This window comes from Bos taurus, chromosome 12 (assembly GCF_002263795.3).
Source record: "Bos taurus isolate L1 Dominette 01449 registration number 42190680 breed Hereford chromosome 12, ARS-UCD2.0, whole genome shotgun sequence".
NCBI lineage: Eukaryota > Metazoa > Chordata > Mammalia > Artiodactyla > Bovidae > Bos > Bos taurus.
Window position 1 is genome coordinate 71,153,943 of NC_037339.1, and position 21,895 is coordinate 71,175,837.

At 39.9% G+C, this 21,895-nt stretch overlaps 2 protein-coding genes across 2 annotated transcripts in view; one reads left to right on the forward strand and one right to left on the reverse strand.

Moving 5' to 3' along the window:
• Nucleotides 1–21,895, forward strand: part of LOC100337053 (ATP-binding cassette sub-family C member 4) — a 1,051,816-nt gene that overhangs the window by 362,060 nt on the left and 667,861 nt on the right. The gene's annotated exons all lie outside the window — the stretch shown is intronic.
• Nucleotides 1–21,895, reverse strand: part of LOC522174 (ATP-binding cassette sub-family C member 4) — a 100,297-nt gene that overhangs the window by 12,055 nt on the left and 66,347 nt on the right. Inside the window, 3 exon segments of the mRNA XM_059892295.1 lie at nt 2,184–2,334; nt 15,401–15,480; nt 19,182–19,328. Of these exon segments, the coding sequence (XP_059748278.1) occupies nt 2,184–2,334; nt 15,401–15,480; nt 19,182–19,328 (378 nt within the window).

The following is a 21,895-nucleotide window of genomic DNA, read 5'->3' on the forward strand; positions in this document are numbered from 1 at the left end:
TGAGATTTTTTTCCACTTAGTAGATACAGAGAAGCATGACACTCAACATGAGTCTGTTCTTGGCTTGGTTTCTAGAAGGTTAAGTTGGTATTAATCTCCAATAATTATTCAAGGTTGAGGTCTCTGATGCAAACATATTCTCTCCTTACTTTTTGGTTATTTTTATAACTTTTAAAAATATATAACAATCTATTTTCCTTATTTTTGTTTTAATACTGATGAAATGTGTGCAATAATAAGAGAAAAATTTGATTATTTCATCATCTGTGATTACCTGTAGAATAGACTAATAAATCATAAAATGTGTTCCCCATTATTCTTTTTTTTTTTTTTTGCTGTATTTTGCAGGATCTGGTTTCCCAACCAGGACTAAAGTGGTGGCCCCCACAGTGGAAGCACAGAGTCTTAATCACAGAACCACCAGGGACGCCTTTGTTCCCCACTATTCTAAAACTAGGAAGGTGAATGGAATTATCAACTAAATACATACTGAGCCGATCCCCCTCCTGTGTTCTCCTAGGGGATTATTTTCAGCATCATTTATATGAATAGCTTTGAGAAAGGGGAACACAAACAGTGTGGTTCAATTCAGTTCAGTTGCTCAGTTATGTCAGACTCTTTGTGACCCCATGAACTGCAGCATGCCAGCCCTCCCTGTCCATCACCAACTCCCGGAGTCCACCCAAACCCATGTCCATTGAGTCGGTGATGCCATCCAACCATCTCATCCTCTGTTGTCCCCTTCTCCTCCTGCCCTCAATCTTTCCCAGCATCAAGGTCTTTTCAAATGAGTCAGCTCTCCACATCAGGTGGCCAAAGTATTGGAGTTTCAAACGCTTCAAAATCAGTCCTACCAATGAACACCCAGGACTGATCTCCTTTAGGATGGACTGGTTGTATCTCCATGCAGTCCAAGGGACTCTCAAGAGTCTTTTCCAACACTATAGTTCAAAAGCATCAATTCTTCCCCACTCAGCTTTCAAACAGTGTGGTTATCACCCCAAATACTGAAAATGACAAAGAGCAGACATGAAAATAAAAGGGCTTATCTTTTCAATAGGGCTCCCCTGGTGACTTAGATATCAGAGTCCACCAGCAATGCAGGAGAGCTGGGTTCAACCCCTGGGTCAGGAAGATCCTCTGGAGAAGGGAATGGCTATCCACTCCAGTATTCTTGCCTGGGGAATTCCATGGACAGAAGAGCCTGGTGGGCTACAAACCATGCAGTCTCAAAGAGTCAGACATGATTAAGTGACTAACACACATCTTTCCAATACTTTTAACAACTGTAACTTACTAGAACATGTGAAAGAATATTTTTTTTTCAAATATATCACTTTTGACATATATTTCCTGAGGTCTCCTTTCCTTTCCCTAATCTTTTCCTTTCCTTGTCATTTCTGGTAACTTTCAGTTCAGTTCAGTTCAGTCACTCAGTCGTGTCCAACTCTTTGTGACTCCATGAACCGCAGCACGCCAGGCCTCCCTGCCCATCACCAGTTCCCAGAGTTTACCCAAACTCATGTCCATTGAGTCAGTGATGCCATCCAACCATCTCATCCTCTATTGTCCTCTTCTCCTCCCGCCTTCAATCTTTCCCAGCATCAGGGTCTTTTCAAATGAGTCAGCTATTCATATCAGGTGGCCAAAGTATTGGAGTTTCAGCTTCAACATCAGTCCTTCCAATGAACACTCAGGACTGATCTCCTTTAGGATGGCCTGGTTAGATTTCTTTGCAGTCCAAGGGACTCTCAAGAGTCTTCTCTCCAACGCCATGGTTCAAAAGCATCAATTCTTCAGTGCTCAGCTTTCTTTTGAAGAACAATTCTCTATTTTCCTTCTACATTAGTTCCAACATGATGAAATACTTTCAAGAATAGTATTAACAGAGTGGATACTCTGTGTTAGGACATAGGTCATGAACAAGACAGAAATGGTTCTTGTCTTCATGGTGCTCACATCCATCCTCCTTGGGATAAAATGCAAAGGGCAGCTGACCCGCCGCCAGCCCCATTTGCCTTAAGGGCCAAACCTACTCTCAGGGGCCATAACTTTCAATCACCTAATGTTAACAGTGAGAAATCCCATAGAACAGTCTGCAGAGTTTCAGGGGTCTGGTTAATTGAGGCATAAATGGAAGATAGACTACACTTCCATCCCAACCTGAGAGCCCTGATACTCACTTGTACATTCCAGGCGTTTCACATCTCGTGATGTCTCTAAGAAATATCGTCGAAGAAAAAAGAAAATGATGCCAAGGGGAATCACAGGTATAGCAGTCCAAGGAATTGCAGCCACCATCACGCCCACCACACCAATCACAAGTAGAAATGTCTGAAATAGCGAAAATACAGAGGCCTTCATGTCAAGGATACTTTTCAAAGATAAATTTTATTGATTTGTTAGGATTAAACTCCTTTCCTTGAAACTTGTTGAAACAGCAGGGAATGCTTTCCCTTCCAAAGAAATAGAAGTATAGGTGGTCCTCATGATGTTTATTGCATGCACCACACACTCTGATAAGAACTTTCTAGGTATCAGCTCTTGTGATACACTCAGTAGCCCTTTGAGGCAGGAATTATTATTTTTAACAGATGAGACTATTTGAGGCTCAGAGAGTAGGAGCTGCATCTCAAACTATCAGGAGTCAGCAGGAGTTACTAGAGAGAGGAGTGAGCAAGCATTACAGATGAGGAATCCATATGCTTCAGCTATCCATGTAGGGAAAAAGAAGTAGTTAATCACTTTCACTTTTCACTTTCATGCATTGGAGAAGGAAATGGCAACCCACTCCAGTGTTCTTGCCTGGAGAATCCCAGGGATGGGGGAGCCTGGTGGGCTGCCGTCTATGGGGTTGCACAGAGTCAGACACGACTGAAGCGACTAAGCAGCAGCAGCAGCAGCAATTACAAATTCAGTGTAACATATCTAGTAAAAGTATTATCTAATTTTACAAATGGAGACAGTGAGGCACAGGGAGAGGAAAAGCAACTTACTGGAAACTGCAAAGCTTAAGTCACGGAGCTGGGAACCCCATGTCATGAGCCATTATGTCATATTTAAGCTTGCCCCCAACATACAGCCATCTTTCTATCATTATACTAAGTATTTAAAATGCCCATTTGAAAGGTTAACTATTATAACACCACCAGATTCCATTTACAGTGTGTGTACTGTGTGTAAGGCCCTGTGCTGAGTTCCATGAACATTCTCTTAATCATCACATTATCCCCTGAGATGATTTTCTCTTAGGAAATGATCTAGGTCTAAGAAAGACAGCAGGTAGAACAGAAAATGAAATCATTGGTTGATGCTGATTTAAGCATCCATCTTTATCAGGAAAAGTATGATGATACTCTGGAGGACAGTATCAGGCAATAAGAATGCAATCAACACTTAGTGTCTGCCTGCTATGAAAGTCGGGTGAGGTACTAGGGACTAGCAGATTCACCCAGTCTTGGCCAAGGCCTCTGAAGTTTATGATCTCAGGTGGATACAAATCCATGGTGATCTGCACAGGGGGATGGGGAAACACAGGGAAGAATACCTGAATATTTTTAGACAATTCTAAGACTCATGACTGATTTTATAGGCTTGTTTAACAAATATAAAGAATGGCATGAATGACTTGCAGGCAGTAATCACAGTTGATGGAAATTTTGACAAAAAAGGAGCTGGGATGAGAAGGCTGAGATGCTTGTCTGAGTTAACACTGGCGATTCTTTAAGATAAGAAATGATGAAGTTGGGAGGGTAAGTGGCTGTCCTAAAGTTTCCCAAGAAGGTATTGCTTATCCTGGAGAAAGAGAGGAACCGTTTGTACTCAGAGAATCCCAGATCCACAGCTGCAGGCAGGAGGAACAAACAACCAGAACTGTGACTCTGTGGCCAGGAGCCCTTGGGAACCAAACTGCATGATCTGGATGGAGACCCACGTGCTTTTCCTGTTTCTCCCCACCTCTGCTGTGGTATCAAAAGAAAACTCAGAGTGAAGAGCATGGAGTTCTGAAGGAATAAATGCTAATCGTAAGTGGAGAAAAGTAGGGCTGTCTGACCGCCCTCCTATTAGACCTACAGAAAACAATTTCTTTCAGCCACTGGCTTGACTGTGCATCCTACCAGGCTACAACCTTCATGTTCATAGGGAGGGGTCCTTCCAGCTCCTTCTATGTCTAGCCTTTAGGTCACTTGGCTTGTCATTGTTTTTTGTCAAAAACAAAAAACTACACCTAAAGTGTTAATTATTAAAAGAAAAAAACCCAAATTACTGGTTTTTAGCAGACTTGCATCATTTGATGAACAACATTCATCCGTTTCAATAATCTGGCTCTCCCCAGGTGGCTTCCCTAGTGATCAGTCATTAAAGAATCTGACTGCTATGCAGGAGACCCAGGTTTGGTCCCTGGGTCAGGAAGTTCCCCTGGAGAAGGAAATGGCAACTGACTCCAGTATTCTCGCCTGGAACATCCCATGAACAGAGGAACCTGGCAGGCTAGAGTCCATGAGGTCATAAAGAGTCAGACAAGACTGAGTGACTAAACCACTCCAGGTGAGGGCCTTTTATGACTAACCCAGCCTGGCACGTAGCCTGGGAAGCAGAGGTAAGATCAAAATGAAGGGCTCCATGGAAGCTGTGCCAATGCTTTTTCCTTAGGTACCCACTGAAGACCCATTACTAATGCTCTCAGAAACTCTGGAGTTAGGTTCAGATTTCATGGCCCTAAATTCTAAAGCAATTCAAAGAGGGTACCTCTAACAGCTTTATTATACACACACACACACACAACATATTGGCTTCCCAAGTGGCTCAGATGGTAAAGAATCTGCCTGTAATGCAGAAGACCCAGGTTTGATCCCTGGGTTTGGAAGATCCCCTGGAGAAGGGATGGGCAACCCACTCCAGTATTCCTGCCTGGAAAATCCCATGGACAGAGGAGCCTGGCAGGCTACAGTCCATGGGGTCCCAAAGAGTTGGACATGACTGAGAACTTTTACTTTTATATTTATGTACACTTGTGAATCTTTTATTGCCAGCCATCTTAAACCCTTTATAGAAGTTTGTAGAAGATGAAAATAGTATCTAAGCAAGAAGTTAACATCTGAAGAAGGAAACAAAAGATCCTAGTGTACAATAAACACACAATAAATCCCTTCCTTGTAGCCAACCTCATTTCTTTCTCCTACATTCTCAGAAATGCCAAAAAGCCCAATTCAAGCTACACACACAGTTACCCCCACCTGGTTGGATTCCAGGCCCATCTGATGGACCACATCACCACGGCATGTGCTTCTGCACCTCTGTCAGACTATGGAACAGAGACAGTGATGGGTATATAGAAAGAAGTATATTGACCCAGAAGCAAGTGACCCAAGTCCTGATATTCCCCAGATAAGGAGAATCATTATTTTTATATATTTCTCATTTGGACTACACCATTTGGGAAATTCTATCCAAAGTCTATGAATCCACATAATCAAATAAAAAATTCTTAGACGAAATCTTTCACTTGAGAGAAAATGGTGATTTTTCATAATTCAGAAAAATTCACAGAAAATCCCTGGGCTGGGAAGATCCCCTAGAAAAAAGAATGGCACACCACTCCATTATTCTTGCCTGGAGAATTCCATGGACAGAGGAGGCTGGCAGTTTAGTCCATGAGGCTGCAAAGAATCGGACACAACTGAGTGACTAACAAGCATACACATCCACGTACAAACCCTAAGACTAAGCTTTTCTAAACCTGGCCTTTGCTTGGGATATGTTAATCACATTCTTCATCCCTTATTTGACTGCCTTGGGTCTTTTCACAACCACATAAGCTCTGGGACCTGGATATCCTTCAATTCACTCCCAACTTAGAGTCATAGCTAACTCCACTGAAGAGTGAATAGTGGGGTTTGGTTCACAGTTTGCTAACCAGCACAATAGGAAGCTTTAGGGAAACATGGTGTATCTCTTCCCTCATGTTTAGTGTATCTCACTGATCAATAGTTTCCTTTCCACTTTTGTCAGAGTTCAACGATATTACAAAATTTAAGACTGGAGTCCTCTTATTTTATAATTTATCATGGTACACCTTAAAAAGAAGAGCACTATAAAAGTATATCACAGGGAAATCTATTTAACATTCTGTGATAACCTATATGAGAAAAGAACCTAAAAAAGAATGAATATAGGTACATGTATAACTAAATCACTTTGCTGTACATCTGAAACAAATACAACATTGTAAATCAACCATATTCCAATAAATTTAAAATATTTTTTAAAAAAGAAAAAAGTCTTTAAAAAAAGCTAAAATCAAGGGTTTTGAAATCCATCTTATAAATAAAAGAAAAAACAGCATATTAAAGTATGTAGAAGAATGAAAATAGAAAAAAAAATAGACTCTTGAGAGTCCCTGGTACAGCAAAGAGATCAAACCAGTCAATCTCAAAGGAAATCAATGGTGATTATTCACTGGAAAGATTGGATGCTGAAGCTCCAATACTTTGGCCACCTGATGTGAAGTGCTGACTCACTGGAAAAGACCCTGATGCTGGGAAAGACTGAGGGCAGGAAGAGAAGGGAGCGACTGAGGATGAGATGGTTGGATGGCATCATCAACTCAATGGATACGAGTTTGAACAAACTCTGGGAGATAGTGAAGGACAGGCAAGCCTTGAGTGCTGCAGTCCATGAGGTCACAAAAAATCAGACACAACTAAGCAACTAAATGACAAAAGACCTGAATGAAAAAGAAAACTAACTTCTAAGCAGAAAAATCAACAAACACAAAGCGTGGTTCTTTGAAATCACCACAAAATGCAAAAGGAAAAAAAAAAAAAGAGAGAGAGAGAGAAAATTTACAATTCACATGAATTAAAAGAGGATAACACCAAAGATTGGGCTTCCCTGGTGGCTCAGATGGTAAAGAATCTGCTTGCAATAGGGGAGATCCACATTTGATCCCTGGATTGGGTAGATCTCCTGGAAAAGGAATAGCAACCTATAGCAGTATTCTTGCCTGGAGAATCCCATGGACAGAGGAGCCTGACAGGTTACAGTCCATGGGGTTACAAAGAGTCGGACATGACTGGGGAACTAACACTTCAGCTTTCATTTTAATACAAAAGATACCATAAGCATTACAAAGAGACTATAATAAACATTGTGCAGATAAACTTTTAAATTTTAATATAAAGGACAAATGTCTTAAAAATGACATATAAAACATAACAATATAGAAAATCATAATAAATGCATATTGATTAAGAATTGGAATTCTTTTTTTTAAATTTTACTTATTTTATTGTTTTGGCCATTCCATGCAGCTTGTGGGGTCTTAGTTTTCCTACCAGCAATCGAACTCAGGCCCGCAGCAGTGAAAGCACCAAGTCGTGACCACTGGACTACCACAGAATTCCCTGAATACATAATTTTTAAATTTCTCAAAGAAAAGACTGTAAGTCCAGAGGGCTTCACAAAAACACTGTGCAGAAAAGTTTTACCAAACTTTTCCCGGTACTTTTCCAGGGTCCAGCATTATCATGATATAAAAACCAGATAAGGACATTAAAAGAAAGAAAAATTGCAAACCAAACTGTCTTGGAATATTAAACGACATACCAATGAACATAAAAAGGTAATTTCCACAATCTAACTTGACTGGGCAAGTCCAAAATACTCCGGGTCGCCTGTTACAAAGGACAGGCTGGAACCCTTGGGCAGGGCTGATACTGTTCTCTACAAGTAGAATTTCTTGTTATTTCAGGGAGGCTTTGTCCCTACTTAAAATCAACTAATTATGGACTTCAATCACATCTACAAAATACCTACAGAGCAACACACAGATCACCTTTTGACTGAATAACTGAGGAATGTATTCTGGTCAAGCTGACATTAAACTTACCATTAAAAATGGAAATATTTCCCATGTATTTTCATGAAGATACATAAGAATTGATGCTTTTGAACTGTGGTGTTGGAGAAGACTCTTGAGAGTCCCTTGGACTGCAAGCATATCCAACCAGTCCATCCTAAAGGAAATCAGTCCTGAATATTCATTGGAAGGACTGATGTTGAAGCTGAAACTCCAATACTTTGGCCACCTGATGCAAAGCGCTAACTCATTAGAGAAGACCCTGATACTGGGAAAGATTGAAGGCAGGAGGAGAAGGGGATGACAGAGGATGAGATGGTTGGATAGCATCACTGACTCGATTGACATGGGTTTGAGTAAGCTCCGGGAGTTGGTGATGGACAGGGAAGTCTGGCATGCTGCAGTACATGGGGTCATAAAGAGCCGGACATGACTGAGCGACTGAACTGACTGACACTTCTGATAACAAAATCTGAGAAAATATTTTAAGTAAAGCAAATTATAGACCAATATCCTTCATGAACAACAGGTCCAGAAATTCTTGATAAACTACATATAGCAATATAGAAAAAGATGCTACATTATGACTAAGTAAACTCTTTTCCAGGAATGTTAAGTTTAACTTTCAAATACCAATCACTATAATTCACATTAAAAGAGTAAAGATAAATAATTGTATGACCAGCTGAAGAGATGTAGAAGAAATATTTGTTAAAATTCAATACCTATTCTTCATTTTTTAAAAAGAAGTAAAATTCTTGACAATTGAGAAATTAAAAGAAACATTTTCAATCTGATAACAGATACCTACCTAAAAAATTCCAATTAATATTTGTAATGAAAAATTACTGAAAGATTTTGCCCTAAGAATACAAGATTATCTTATTTAACCGATTCTCTTTAACACTAACTGGAACCTCTAGCCACAACAAGTCAAGAAAAGGAAATAAAGGTCATAGATATTGGAAATGAAGATACAAAACTGCCATTATTTACAGCTGACATGATTGCATATGGACAAAATCCTATAGAATTAAAAAAAATAAAAAAACATACCACTATTGACTCCAGGCAATGCAAAGTTAATTCACAAATAAATCAACTATATTTCTATAGACTAGCAACAAGCAAGTGAATAATGGTATCAGAAACAAGACTTCCCTAGTGGTCCAACTGGTTAAGAATCCACCTGCCAATGCAGGAAACATGGGATTGATCCCTGGTTTGGGAAGAATCCACATGTGCAGAGCAGCTAAGCCCATGTGCCACAGTCACTGAGCCCAGGCTATAGAACCAGACAGCTGCACCTACCGAGCCCATGTACCACAACTACTGAAACCCATGTGCCCTAGAGCCCATACTCTGCAATAGGAAAAGCTAAATGAGAAGCTCACCCACAACAACTAGTCATCCCCACTCACCGCAACTAGAGAAAGCCCATACATAGCAAAGAAGGCCCAGTGCATCCAAAATAAATTAATAAATAATTTTTAAAAATCCAATAATACTATGAAAAACAAATATGTGTGAATAAATTTAACCAGAGAAGTGTAATATGTCTATACTAAAAATTACAAAATATTTCTAAAATTAAAGAAGACCTAAATAAGCAGAGAGAGACAAATATTAGTAATTGCAGATCCAACATTGCTAAGACTCAGACTTCGTGAATATTCTATAGAATATTCTATTCTATAAAGGAAACATTAATAAAATTTTCAGGCTTTTATTTAAAAACAAATTGAAAGATTTCTAAAACTGACATATAAAAGTAAAGAATCCAGAATGATCAAAGCAAACTTGACAAAGAAGCACAAAGTTAGACAATTTAAACTACGGGTTTCATCTCTTATTAAAATGTACAGTAACTAAGAATGCAGTATTGGTATAAGGATCAAAATATTGGCATAACCTGCAACTACTGAGGAACAAAATAAATTATACAGATGCAGATTTCCTTAATCCAATGCATAAAGTCTTTAGCAAACATGTCCAGAATAATTGGAAAAAATAAAACTCAATGACTAATTACTCTTTCACATATAAAGATTAGTGCAAGATGCATCAATATCTAAGAAGTTAGAACACAGAAAATTATCTTCACACTCCTAAGGATATGCAAAGATTTCTTAGGATACAAAAACATCAACTACGAAAGAAAAAAAAAAGGTAAACATTAGACTTCATCAAAATTAAACCTTGATCTCCACTAAGGATATAAATGGCAAGCCACTGACAGGAAGAAAATATCCACAAAGGACTAGCATTAAATATATATTAAAAATAAACATCCCCAAGGGGAATTTGAGGAAGGGGTTGGGAAAGGGACCAACACCCACAGAGATCTCAAAATGACAAAGTCATTGTTCAGTGGGAGAGGCTGGAATACTCTGTACACACTTTCCCTGACATCTCCACACAATGAAATGCAAGGGTCAGTGGTGCTGAGACAAGTAAAGGCTGCAAAAGCAAGTGACCCATAATAACCTATTACACTGAGTCTCAGGCTTCATTCTCAATATCCAGATGCAGTGGCCTGTTGTTTTGAACTCCCCTCTCTGGAAAGAAATGACTGAGGACACCTCCTTCACATTTTCTTTTTCTTGGGCATTTTCACTTTATAAAACTGCAGTCAGTGCATTCTGTGTGTGCTGAGGAGGGAATGACACGGTCCCTGGTAGTCCCACCATGGTCGCCATTGGTCACCCAAGTGCCCTCAGGATTAGCGCTTTGTGTCCATGAAAGGACGTGAAGACTAGTTCAGCTCTGACAAGCTGCTGATTTTTTTTTTTTTTTCCTGAATGAGGGATGTGTGGGGAATAAGCGTTTTGTAACTTAGTTTTCCTCAATAAATTACAGTATTTTGCTGAGAGCAGCTGTGTGCAAGTTCACATGCTCAGAGCAGTCCTAAACCTTTTTTTTGGAAAATTACAATGCCTAAACCTAACTTCCACATCTCACCTTCATTTTCACTTGTTTTAGCAGTAGGAAGACTCCTTGGAGATGACGATTTCAATGACAAGAATTGTAGATAATTTAGACTTCTTACTCAGTGTCATTTGGGACTTCGGCAAATTGTTTGAAAATTACATTACTCTGAAATAGTTAATGCTCAATGGTCTATCTTGAAAACAACTTATTTTTATTTTGTGAGTCTATATAAGAAAGTATTCATCAAAATCTTCAAGGATTACAAACCTGGAATCTCTGTGATACAAATTCATGAGATGATATTTATGGGCCTTGAAACTGTCTCTGATAATAACTTTAATGCAACATAATGCCACTTTGCCAAAGGAAAAAGGAGAAGAGGGTAGCAGAGAATGAGATGGTTGAATAACATCACTGATTCAATGACATTGAACTTGGGCAAACTCCAAGAGATAGTGAGGGACAGGAAGACCTGGTGTGCTGCAGTTCACGGGATCACAAAGAGTTGAACATGACTTAGCAACTGAACTACAACAAATACCACTCTCATCAGACTATTCCTCTTACCTAAAACACACATGTGGTATTTTAAAAATAGATACTTAGTGCTCAACATGCATTTAGATGTTATGCAAAAAATAATATTAAAATGAATTTCATTTTTATCTTTCCAACAAACTTAGGAAGTGGATGTTATTTTTTCCATTTTACAGAAAGGAGAGTGTGGCTTTGTGGGGCAGAGATGGTAAGAGGGAGAGCTCAGATGGAGGCTTGGAAAGGGAGACTGTGGGGCTCTGCACTGCCACACTTTAAAGCTGTTGACATCATGAATAATTATCAGGTGCATCACACCACATAAACTGACTTTTTTATGCTGCTCTCCTTCATCCTCTTAAATGGTGGACAGATCCAATTTGCCCAACCACTTATATAATGTGACTGAACAGGCTGGTAGCTGTAAGAGTCAGTGTACAGGATGGTGCACAAACTCATGATCATCTCTCTGTTGGAATGTGGTCTCTGAGTGAAATCACCTGAGGGGGTGGACTGTCCTGCAGTGTAGACCACTACTCAGAGTCCAGGGTTTTCCTTAGCCACATTTGGCATCACTATCACAAAATATTAAATAAATTATCTGAAATTTCATCTAAGGGAATGAAAAGTAATTAGATGAGGGAAAGTATATGGAATAAACACTTTCAGTTCAGTTCAGCTCAGTTCAGTCACTCAGTCATGTCCGACTCTTTGCAACCCCATAAACTGCAGCACGCCAGGCCTCCGTGTCCATCCCAATTCCCGGAGTTCACTCAAACTCAGGTCCAATGAGTCGGTGATGCCATCTAGCCATTTCATAAAAATAAAAATGATCAAGAATCTTCTAAGGTTTATCAAATACAACAGGGATAAACAAAATCATCAAAAATGAGTTTGAACACAGGTATGCTAACATTGCTGAAAAAGGACCTTCCAGCCCCTACCCCTCAGCTGGTGATAGAGAGAAAGACTGGGTCCCACACAGGAATTTGGCTTCCACCAGCACCTTTTGCCCCACCATTCACAGTGGCCTTTCCCTCTCATCCGGGATCAAAGGTCACCTCCTAGAAGCTTTTCCTACCTCCTGGACCAGGAGTCAGCTCTTTGCATCAGGTGGCCAAAATATTGGAGTTTCAGCATCAACACCAGTCCCTCCAATGAACATTTAGGACTGATTTCCTTTAGGATGGACTGGTTGGATCTCCTTGCAGTCCAAGGGACTCTCAAGAGTCTTATCCAACACCACAGTTCAAAAGCATCAATTCTTCGGCACTCAGCTTTCTTTACACTCCAACTCTCACATCTACACATGACTACTGGAAAAACCATAGCCTTGACTAGACAGACCTTTGTTGGCAAAGTAATGTCTCTGCTTTTTAATATGATGTCTAGGTTGGTCATAACTTTCCTTCCAAGGAGTAAGTATCTTTTAATTTCATGGCTGCAATCACCATCTGCAGTGATTTTGGAGCTCCAAAAAACAAAGTCTGACACCATTTCCACTGTTTCCCCATCTATTTCCCATGAAGTGATGGGACCGGACGCCATGATCTTCGTTTTCTGAATGTTGAGCTTTAAGCCAACTTTTTCACTCTCGTCTTTCACTTTCATCAACAGGCTCTTTAGTTCTTCTTCACTTTCTGCCATAAGGGTGGTGCCATCTGCATATCTGAGGTTATTGATATTTCTCCTGGCAATCTTGATTCCAGCTTGTGCTTCATCTAGCCCAGCATTTTTCATGATGTACTCTGCATATAAGTTAAATAAGCAGGGTGACAATATACAGCCTGGACGTAGTACCTTTTACATTTGGAACCAGTCGTTGTTCCATGTCCAGTTCCAACTGTTGATTCCTGACCTGCATACAGATTTCTCAAGAGGCAGGTCAGGTGGTCTGGTATTCCCATCTCTTTCAGAATTTTCCACAGTTTATTGTGATCCACACAGTCAAAGGCTTTGACATAGTCAATAAAGCAGAAATAGATGTTTTTCTGGAACTCTTTTGCTTTTTCAGTGATCCATCGGATGTTGGCAATTTGATCTCTGGTTCCTCTGCCTTTTCTAAAACCAGCTTGAACATCAGGAAGTTCACGGTTCACATACTGTTGAAGCCTAGCTTGGAAAATTTTGAGCATTACTTTACTAGCACGTGAGATGAGTGCATTTGTGCGGTAGTTTGAGCATTCTTTGGAATTGCCTTTCTTAGGGATTGGAATAAAAACTGACCTTTTCTAGTCCTGTGGCCACTGCTGGCATATTGAGTGCAGCACATTCACAGCATCATCTTTTAGGATTTGAAACAGTTCACCTGGAATTCCATCACCTCCACTAGTTTTGTTCATAGTGGTGCTTTCTAAGGCCCACTTGACTTCACATTCCAGGATGTCTGGCTCTAGGTGAATGATCACACCATCATAATTATCTGGGTCATGAAGATCTTTTTTGTACAGTTATGTTTATTCTTGCCACCTCTTCTTAATGTCTTCTGCTTCTGTTAGGTCCATAACATTTCTGTCCTTTATTGAGCCCATCTTTGCATGAAATATTCCCTTGAGATCTCTAATTTTCTTGAAGCAATCTCTAGTCTTTCCCATTCTATTGTTTTCCTCTATTTCTTTGTACTGATCACTGAGGAAGGCTATCTTATGTCTCCTTGCTATTCTTTGGAACTCTGCATTCAAATGGGTATATTTTCCTTTTCTCCTTTGCTTTCTGCTTCTCTTCTTTTCACAGCTATTTGTAAGGCCTCCTCAGACAGTCATTTTGCTTTTTTGCATTTCTTTTTCTTGGGGATGGTTTTATCCCTGTTTCCTGTACAATGTCACGAACCTCCATCCATAGTTCATCAGGCACTCTGTCCATCAGATCTAGTCCCTTAAATCTATTTCTCACTTCTACTGTATAATCATAAGGGATTTGATTTAGGTCATACCTGAATGGTCTAGTGGTTTTCCCTATTTTCTTCAATTTAAGTCTGAATTTGGCAATAAGACACCTTAGGACAGAGCAATCAGCCTGTGATAAGAAAAACTGTCTACAAAATAAAAGACATTTTATGAGATGACTTTGATCCCATAATCGAATTACTGGCTTAAAAGCCTTCATATCTTCAAAGCTTCTCTCTATTAAACTTGTTGGACTTCTCAGGTGGCTCAGTGCTAAGAATCTGCCTGCACTGCAGCAGACAAAAGTCTGATCTCTGGGTCAGGAATATTCCCTGGACAAGAAAATGGAAACCCACTCCAGGATTCTTCCCTGAGAAATCCCATGGATGGAGATGCCTGGTAGGCTGCAGTCTATGGTATCACAGAAGAGTCGGACACAACTTAGCAACTAAACAACATTGTCCTTGTTAAAGTATTATTTTCACCTTATTTTTAACCAATCTTTTATTTGTAAGTAACCACACCTGGCTTTATCTAAATAAAATGGTGCAGCAGATATTTGTCCCCTGTGGGACTACAACGCATCATGCTCGTGCTCAATGGTGTCCAACTCTTTGCAGCCCCATGGACTATAGACTGCCAGGCTCCTCTGTCTGTGGAATTTTCTGGGCAATAATACTGAAGTGGGTTGCCATTCTATTCTCCAGGGCATCTTCCCAACCCAGGAATTGAACCCATGTCTCTTGCATCTCCTGCATTTGCAGGTAAATCCTTTACCACTGAGCCACTTGGGAAGCCCAATACAGTGCATAATTTAGTTAATCTAGGTTATCTTTCCATGAGAGGTGAGTGACTGTCTCTCTGTTATGAAATGTGCTCACAGTAAAGGGAATCCACACCAGACACCTGGAAGGCAGAGGGAGAACCATTTACCCAGCATGTCGCTGCTTCAGAGGAACACTGACATGATTGTGTAGCCACTCCTGCCCCAGGGGTTACTCATGTTAACTCAGCCTCCCAATCACAGCCACACCTTTCTCTCAAAAACACAGCCTCTTACAGAAGATAACAGGACACATTACCAGGGTGAAAGGCCCACCTCCAGTCCCTGTGAAAAATCCTTGAGAAACAGGCACTCTGCTCTTCCCTGTGAGAACTCTGGACTGGTACAGCAGGACTGGTACATTACCTGGATGAAATCTTGAAATATCAGGGGCAGCAAGTCATCCATATGCCCAATGTCTTTGAAGAAACGATTTAAAATTCTTCCTGCAAGAATAGATACAAAAATTACTCATTTCCTCAGATAGAAGCTTTAAGAGAAATAATTCATGAACAAATCAAAACAATATTTTTGAAGTATTGTATTTACTTTCCTGGTAATACAATGTCCCCAGTGCAGGGGACATGGGTTTGACCCCTGGTGCAGGAAGATTCCACATGCCACAGAGCAATTAAGCCTGTGCACCACAACTACTGAAGTCCATGTGCCTAGAGCCTGAGCTCTGCAACAGAAAAAGCGACAACAATGTGCAGCAACAAAGACCCATGCAACTAAAAATAAATAAATATTTTTTTAAAAGTCCACCTGCCAGTGCAGAAGACATAAGAGACAGGGGTTCAATTTCTGGGTCAGAAAGATGCCCTGGAGTTCCCTCCAGTATTCTAACCTAGGAAATCCCATGGACAGAGGAGCCTGGCAGGCTACAGTCCATGGGACTATAAAAGAGTCAGACATGACTTAGTGGTAACACAACAACAAATTAAATATATTACAAATTCATATGAAATAAGCCAATGTCAGTGGTAAAAATAAAGACAAAACAGGATGATACCTAAAGAGAAACAAAAATATGACCAAATGGCAGTGGATGGGGAATTGAAATTGAGTCCTGATTTCTACAATAATGGGGGAATCTTGTGGCAGTAACAGGAAGGGTTGGTGGATTTGAGAATGTTCCCTCCCTTTAGATCCATCCCATCTAAGACTTACTCCGAGTGCTAAATTGGTAAATAAATAGTTGCAAAATACCTAAGTTAATCCTAATTGTTATACCAATTTTGCTTTAATTATCAAGATTAATTTTGCCAAGTGATACTTTTTAAATAAACATAATTATAACCTCTCTGCAATTTTTTTCCCCTCCAGATGGCTCACAGCAGCTCACATGTTGGGAAATTATGGCTTGTGGCCATTTCCAAGTTGTAAGTTTACTACTGGGATAATAAGCTGCTATTTTCAGAGGTATACCAGATGTGACAAGCACAGACTTATGAATAAGCATCTAAGAAGACCAGAGGGATGTAGGCAGGAAAACTGAAATATTACTAAATGACCAAGAGTCACTTATCATTGATTTTACTTCTCTTCTCAGAATCCACAATAATAGTATATCCTTAAGGCTGCAGGATAGAATATGAGAATTTCTGGTAAATATCTCGTGTGAACTAAAAATGTCACCTGTTACATCATTAAACAAAGGATGCTGCAGCCATCAGGACTCTGCAGCCACCCCTGCAAGGATGGTGCACCATGAGGAGACTCAGGATGAGAAAGAGCAGGACACTGGCCCCAGACAGGGGAGGGCCACAGCAAAGGAACTGTAGCAGGGAGGAGCCAATTTTGACTCCATGCTGGATCTGTTTCTTTGACCATTGCTATGCATTGTTTTTGTCAGGGAACCCTGCCCTCCTGCCTGAATGTTAAACTAAATTGGCTTTTATCAGCTCACAGGGAGACAATCTGACTCTCACCACCTGTGAATGGCTGCAGAAAAACTGCCCTCTTATTGTACAAGATAACTGGCCTTTTGACTTCACTTCCTCGTTCGCTTCCTCTCCCCTATGTTCTGTAAAAGAACCAGGCATCCAGACCCCAATAAGATGGTTATTTTGAGATATCAGTCTGTCATCTTCTAAGTCTGCCAGGTTTCCAAATAAAGTCATTATTCTTTGCCTTAACATGTCGTCTGTAAGACTTACTGGCATTGTGAGACAAGCAGAGCGAGCTTGAACTTGGTAACAAGTAATACCACTATATGTGGTTTTTCTCTTCTTGACATCACATACCAGAAACAAAGACCACCATAAATCATTTACTAAAAATTCTACTTTTGAAAATAAACACAGAGAAGAGTTCAATTTAATATACTGCTAAAAGAGTAAATAACTGATGCCCCTAAACCTTTGGTCCTATCTTTGCAATACTTATTTGGGCTTCTATTTTCTTGAAGGAATGAATTTCTGATAATAGACACAGGAGGGGGAAACAAGATACACACTGGTATGCCTGCTGCTCTAGGATTAGTGATCTTAAAGATTTAAACTTGGTTCCAAATCCTTGAAAAATAAATCAGCATCTGGAGAAGCCTACAGGTCATCAAGAGCCTGGTTAACAGTGGTCACAACCACTCAGAGGCTGTGATAACAGAAATTCAGCCCCACTTGATGCTCCCAAATTTATGACTGTAGTTTTCACATTAACAGGCAAAGTAGAGAGACCTCACAGCTGTAATAGCAAAGACTCTTCCAATCACTTCCTCACTCCAGCTTCATAAGATGAGATTCTGTGGGCCTCTGCAGTTTACCATGCTGTGCTCCTCACAACGCCTGGACTAAGGAACATGTGTTGAATAAATCTGCACAAGATGCTGAATTAAACAGTCTTATTTAATCCTCACAACAGTCTTGTGAAACAGGAAGGGCACCAATTATTCCCATTTCACAGGAGAGAAGTTCCCAGACACCATGCCATCATCCTCACTAAGGTTCATTATGCACTGACCCTGTGCTAAGTGCTGTGAATGTATTAACTTGCTTAATGCCCACAATGTCAAGATATTGGTAAGTGTGTGAATAGTATCATCATTTTATAGGTAAAAAAATTGAAACACAGAGAAATTAAATAACTAGCATATAAGTATTAACATAACTATAATTGGCTACCACTATTAATAACTAGCACTAGGATTGAACCCAGGAAGTTGGCTCCAGGGTCCATACTTATAACCATGACAACATCCTGCCTGGAGATTTGCCTGCCCAGTAGTATCCACCTACTTTGGCCTTGATCACACAGCTAGTTGATGGCCAGGCCAAGGCTACTCCTGTCCTCTCTCCAGTCACATCCCTGCCTCAACAGGTCCTGTCAATCATCACTTGCAAAAACAAAGCCTCCTTGGGCCTCAGCACAAGTCTAACCAAATGAACAGAGTGGGCATGTAGGCTGATGAACTAACTCTTCATTGGAACCTAGGTCACGAGACTACCTTCAGAAGCAAGACAGGTTGAAGGCCTCAGGGAGGAGGAAGCAATCACTGGGAACCTTCAGGGACACTCTTAACACTGAAGATCCACCTGCTATAAACCACAAGACCTCTTAAACGTAACCAAAAGTCCATTGTAAAACTAGAGGATTGATTTTATTAAAGAGGATGTTTATATTTCACTGATCTTGTATTTTAATTAATCTTACATTACCATTTAGGTAAAACTCAAAATATGGGCACATGTCAGAGTTCTGTGGTCCCAGAAATGGATGGACAATGAAAGAAAGAAACACACAGCCTGTCTTCAGTAGAGATTTTCCTGGAAGAAGGTCCTTCCTAGTTAGCTTAACACTATGTAACACAGCCAATGTTTCAACAATGAATCAAAAACATTCAACACATTTGCATCATCCTTTAGGTGTTTCACATGCCACATAACAAATGGACTCCTAAATCATCCTGCAAAGTAAACATTCATGTATTTTTATAGACATGTATAAATTGGAATAAAAGCTTATATGCTCCTATATTCAGATTTTCTCTGGCAGGAAAAATTATCAGTGAAGCTTTTTGTAGAAAATGAATAAACATACACAGTGATTTTCTTCCAAGCATCTCTTCCATTTTCAAATATGAAAATGTAACCAGGCACTTAATGTGTTAACAAGATATATTCACTAAAAATTTTGGTGTCTGACTTACCTATTGGATTTCTATTGAAGAACAATACCGGAGTTCTTAAAATGGTCTCCAACATTTTGTTGTGCAAAGTTTGTGAAGAATAAACAAGGATGTAGAATATCAACAGAGACCGTGTGATGCCAAAAAGGACAGTAGACACAGTTAACCCTGAAATAAAGAAACATCACTCAGCATAAGATCTCTGTCTGATCCTCAACCATGGTAAAGCATGGCAGGCAGTTTAAAAATATACTGTGTATTTTATTCTATAAATCAAATTTGTATAGAGGGTTACATATATAAAATACAGAATAAAAAACATATATATATATATATATATATATAAATAAAGGAGATTCTCTAAGAGTTCAATGCTTTCAAAAAATACATTTCTGAAGAAAATTGTAAAAATCACTGTTTTCCTCTCACTAAATAGAAATAACATGGGGTGGGGGGTAAATAAGTGTAAACTACAGCTTCCTTCTAGGCTTGCCTAATTCAATTACAAGTTCTAATAAAACTTATAAGACAGATAATTATACAAGTAGCTAATTTAAGTAATGCTCAAAATTCTTCAAACCAGGCTTCAGCACTATGTGAACCATGAACTTCCAGATGTTCAAGCTGGTTTTAGAAAAGGCAGAGGAATCAAATTGCCAACATCCACTGGATCATGGAAAAGGCAAGAGACTTCCAAAAAACATCTATTTCTGCTTTATTGACTATGCCAAAGCCTCTGACTGTGTGGATCACAATAAACTGTGGAAAATTCTGAAAGAGATAGGAATACCAGACCACCTGACCTTCCTTTTGAGAAACCTATATGCAGGTCAAGAAGCAACAGTTAGAACTGGACATGGAACAACAGACTGGTTACAAATAGGAAAAGGAGTATGTCAAGGCTGTATATTGTCACCCTACTTATTTAACTTCTATGCAGAATACATCATGAGAAACGCTGGGCTGGAAGAAGCACAAGCTGGAATAAAGATTGCCAGAAGAAATATCAATAACCTCAGATATGCAGATGATACCACCCTTATGGCAGAAAGTGAAGAGGAAGTAAAAAGCCTCTTGATGAAAGTGAAAGTGGAGAGTGAAAAAGTTTGCTTAAAACTCAACATTCAGAAAACGAAGATCATGGCATGTGGTCCCATCGTTTCATTGGAAATAGATGGAGAAACAGTGGAAATAGTGTCAGACTTTATTTTTCTGGGCTCCAAAATCACTGCAGATGGTGACTACAGCCATGAAACTAAAAGACACTTACTCCTTGGAAGAAAAGTTATGACCAACCTAGATAGCATATTCAAAGCAGAGAGATTACTTTGCCAACAAAGGTCCATCTAATCAAGGTTATGGTTTTTCCAGTGGCCATGTATGGATGTGAGAGTTGGACTGTGAAGAAAGCTGAGTGCTGAAGAATTGATGCTTTTGAATTGTGTTGGAGAAGACTTATTTTTTTTTAACTTTTATTTATTTTTAAACTTTACAATATTGTATTGGTTTTGCCATATATCAACATGAATCCACCACAGGTATACACATGTTCCCCATCCTGAACCCTCCTCCCTCCTCCCTCCCCGTACCATCCCTCTGAGTCGTCCCAGTGCACCAGACCCAGGCATCCAGTATCGTGCATTGAACCTGGACTGGTGACTCGTTTCATATATGATATTATACATGTTTCAATGCCATTGCTGGAGAGGGTGTGGAGAAAAGGGAACCCTCTTACACTGTTGGTGGGAACGCAAACTAGTACAGCCACTATGGAGAACAGTGTGGAGATTCCTTAAAAAACTGGAAATAGAACTGCCTTATGACCTAGCAATCCCACTGCTGGGCATACACACTGAGGAAACCAGAATTGAAAGAGACACGTGTACCCCACTGTTCATCACAGCACTGTTTATAATAGCCAGGACATGGAAGCAACCTAGATGTCCATCAGTAGATGAATGGAGAAGACTCTTGAGAGCCCCTTGGACTGCAAGGAGATCTAACCAGTCCATTCTAAATGAGATCAGCCCTGGGTGTTCTTTGGAAGGAATGATGTTAAAGCTGAAACTCCAGTACTTTGGCCACCTCATGTGAAGAGTTGACTCATTGGAAAAGACTCTGATGCTTGGAGGGATTGGGGGCAGGAGAAAAAGGGGATGACAGAGGATGAGATGGGTGGATGGCATCACCAACTCGAAGGACGTGAGTTTGAGTGAACTCCAGGAGTTGGTGATGGACAGGGAGGCCTGGCGTGCTGTGATTCATGGGGGCACAAAGAGTCAGACACAGCTGAGCAACTGAACTGAACTGAACTGAACTGAATGCTATGCTATATATATTCTAAATACTCTTGTGAATAGAGACAGTCATGATAATATTAGTCTAGCAAGCCAAATTTTGAATTAATCACACAGTTGAGGAGGAGATAACACTGTGATTTCAGGGTAAGAAAGAGAAGGAATCCTAATTCCAGACACTGGACTTCTCCTGTTTAGCTTCTCAAGTTATTAGTGAAGCCCAGGAGATGAGCAGTGTGCAAATGGGAGCTTTGCATACCTGGGAGGGAATAATGCTTTTACCTGGGGTCCTTGCTGCCAGAGGATTTCATCCAACATCATTAAAAGCCAAGGTTTATTCAGACAGAATCAGAACAATGTGAACCATGGGATGGGGATCCATTTCTAATCCCCTTACCCATCCATACAGTGATATAAGATTTAGTTAAAGCACCTATT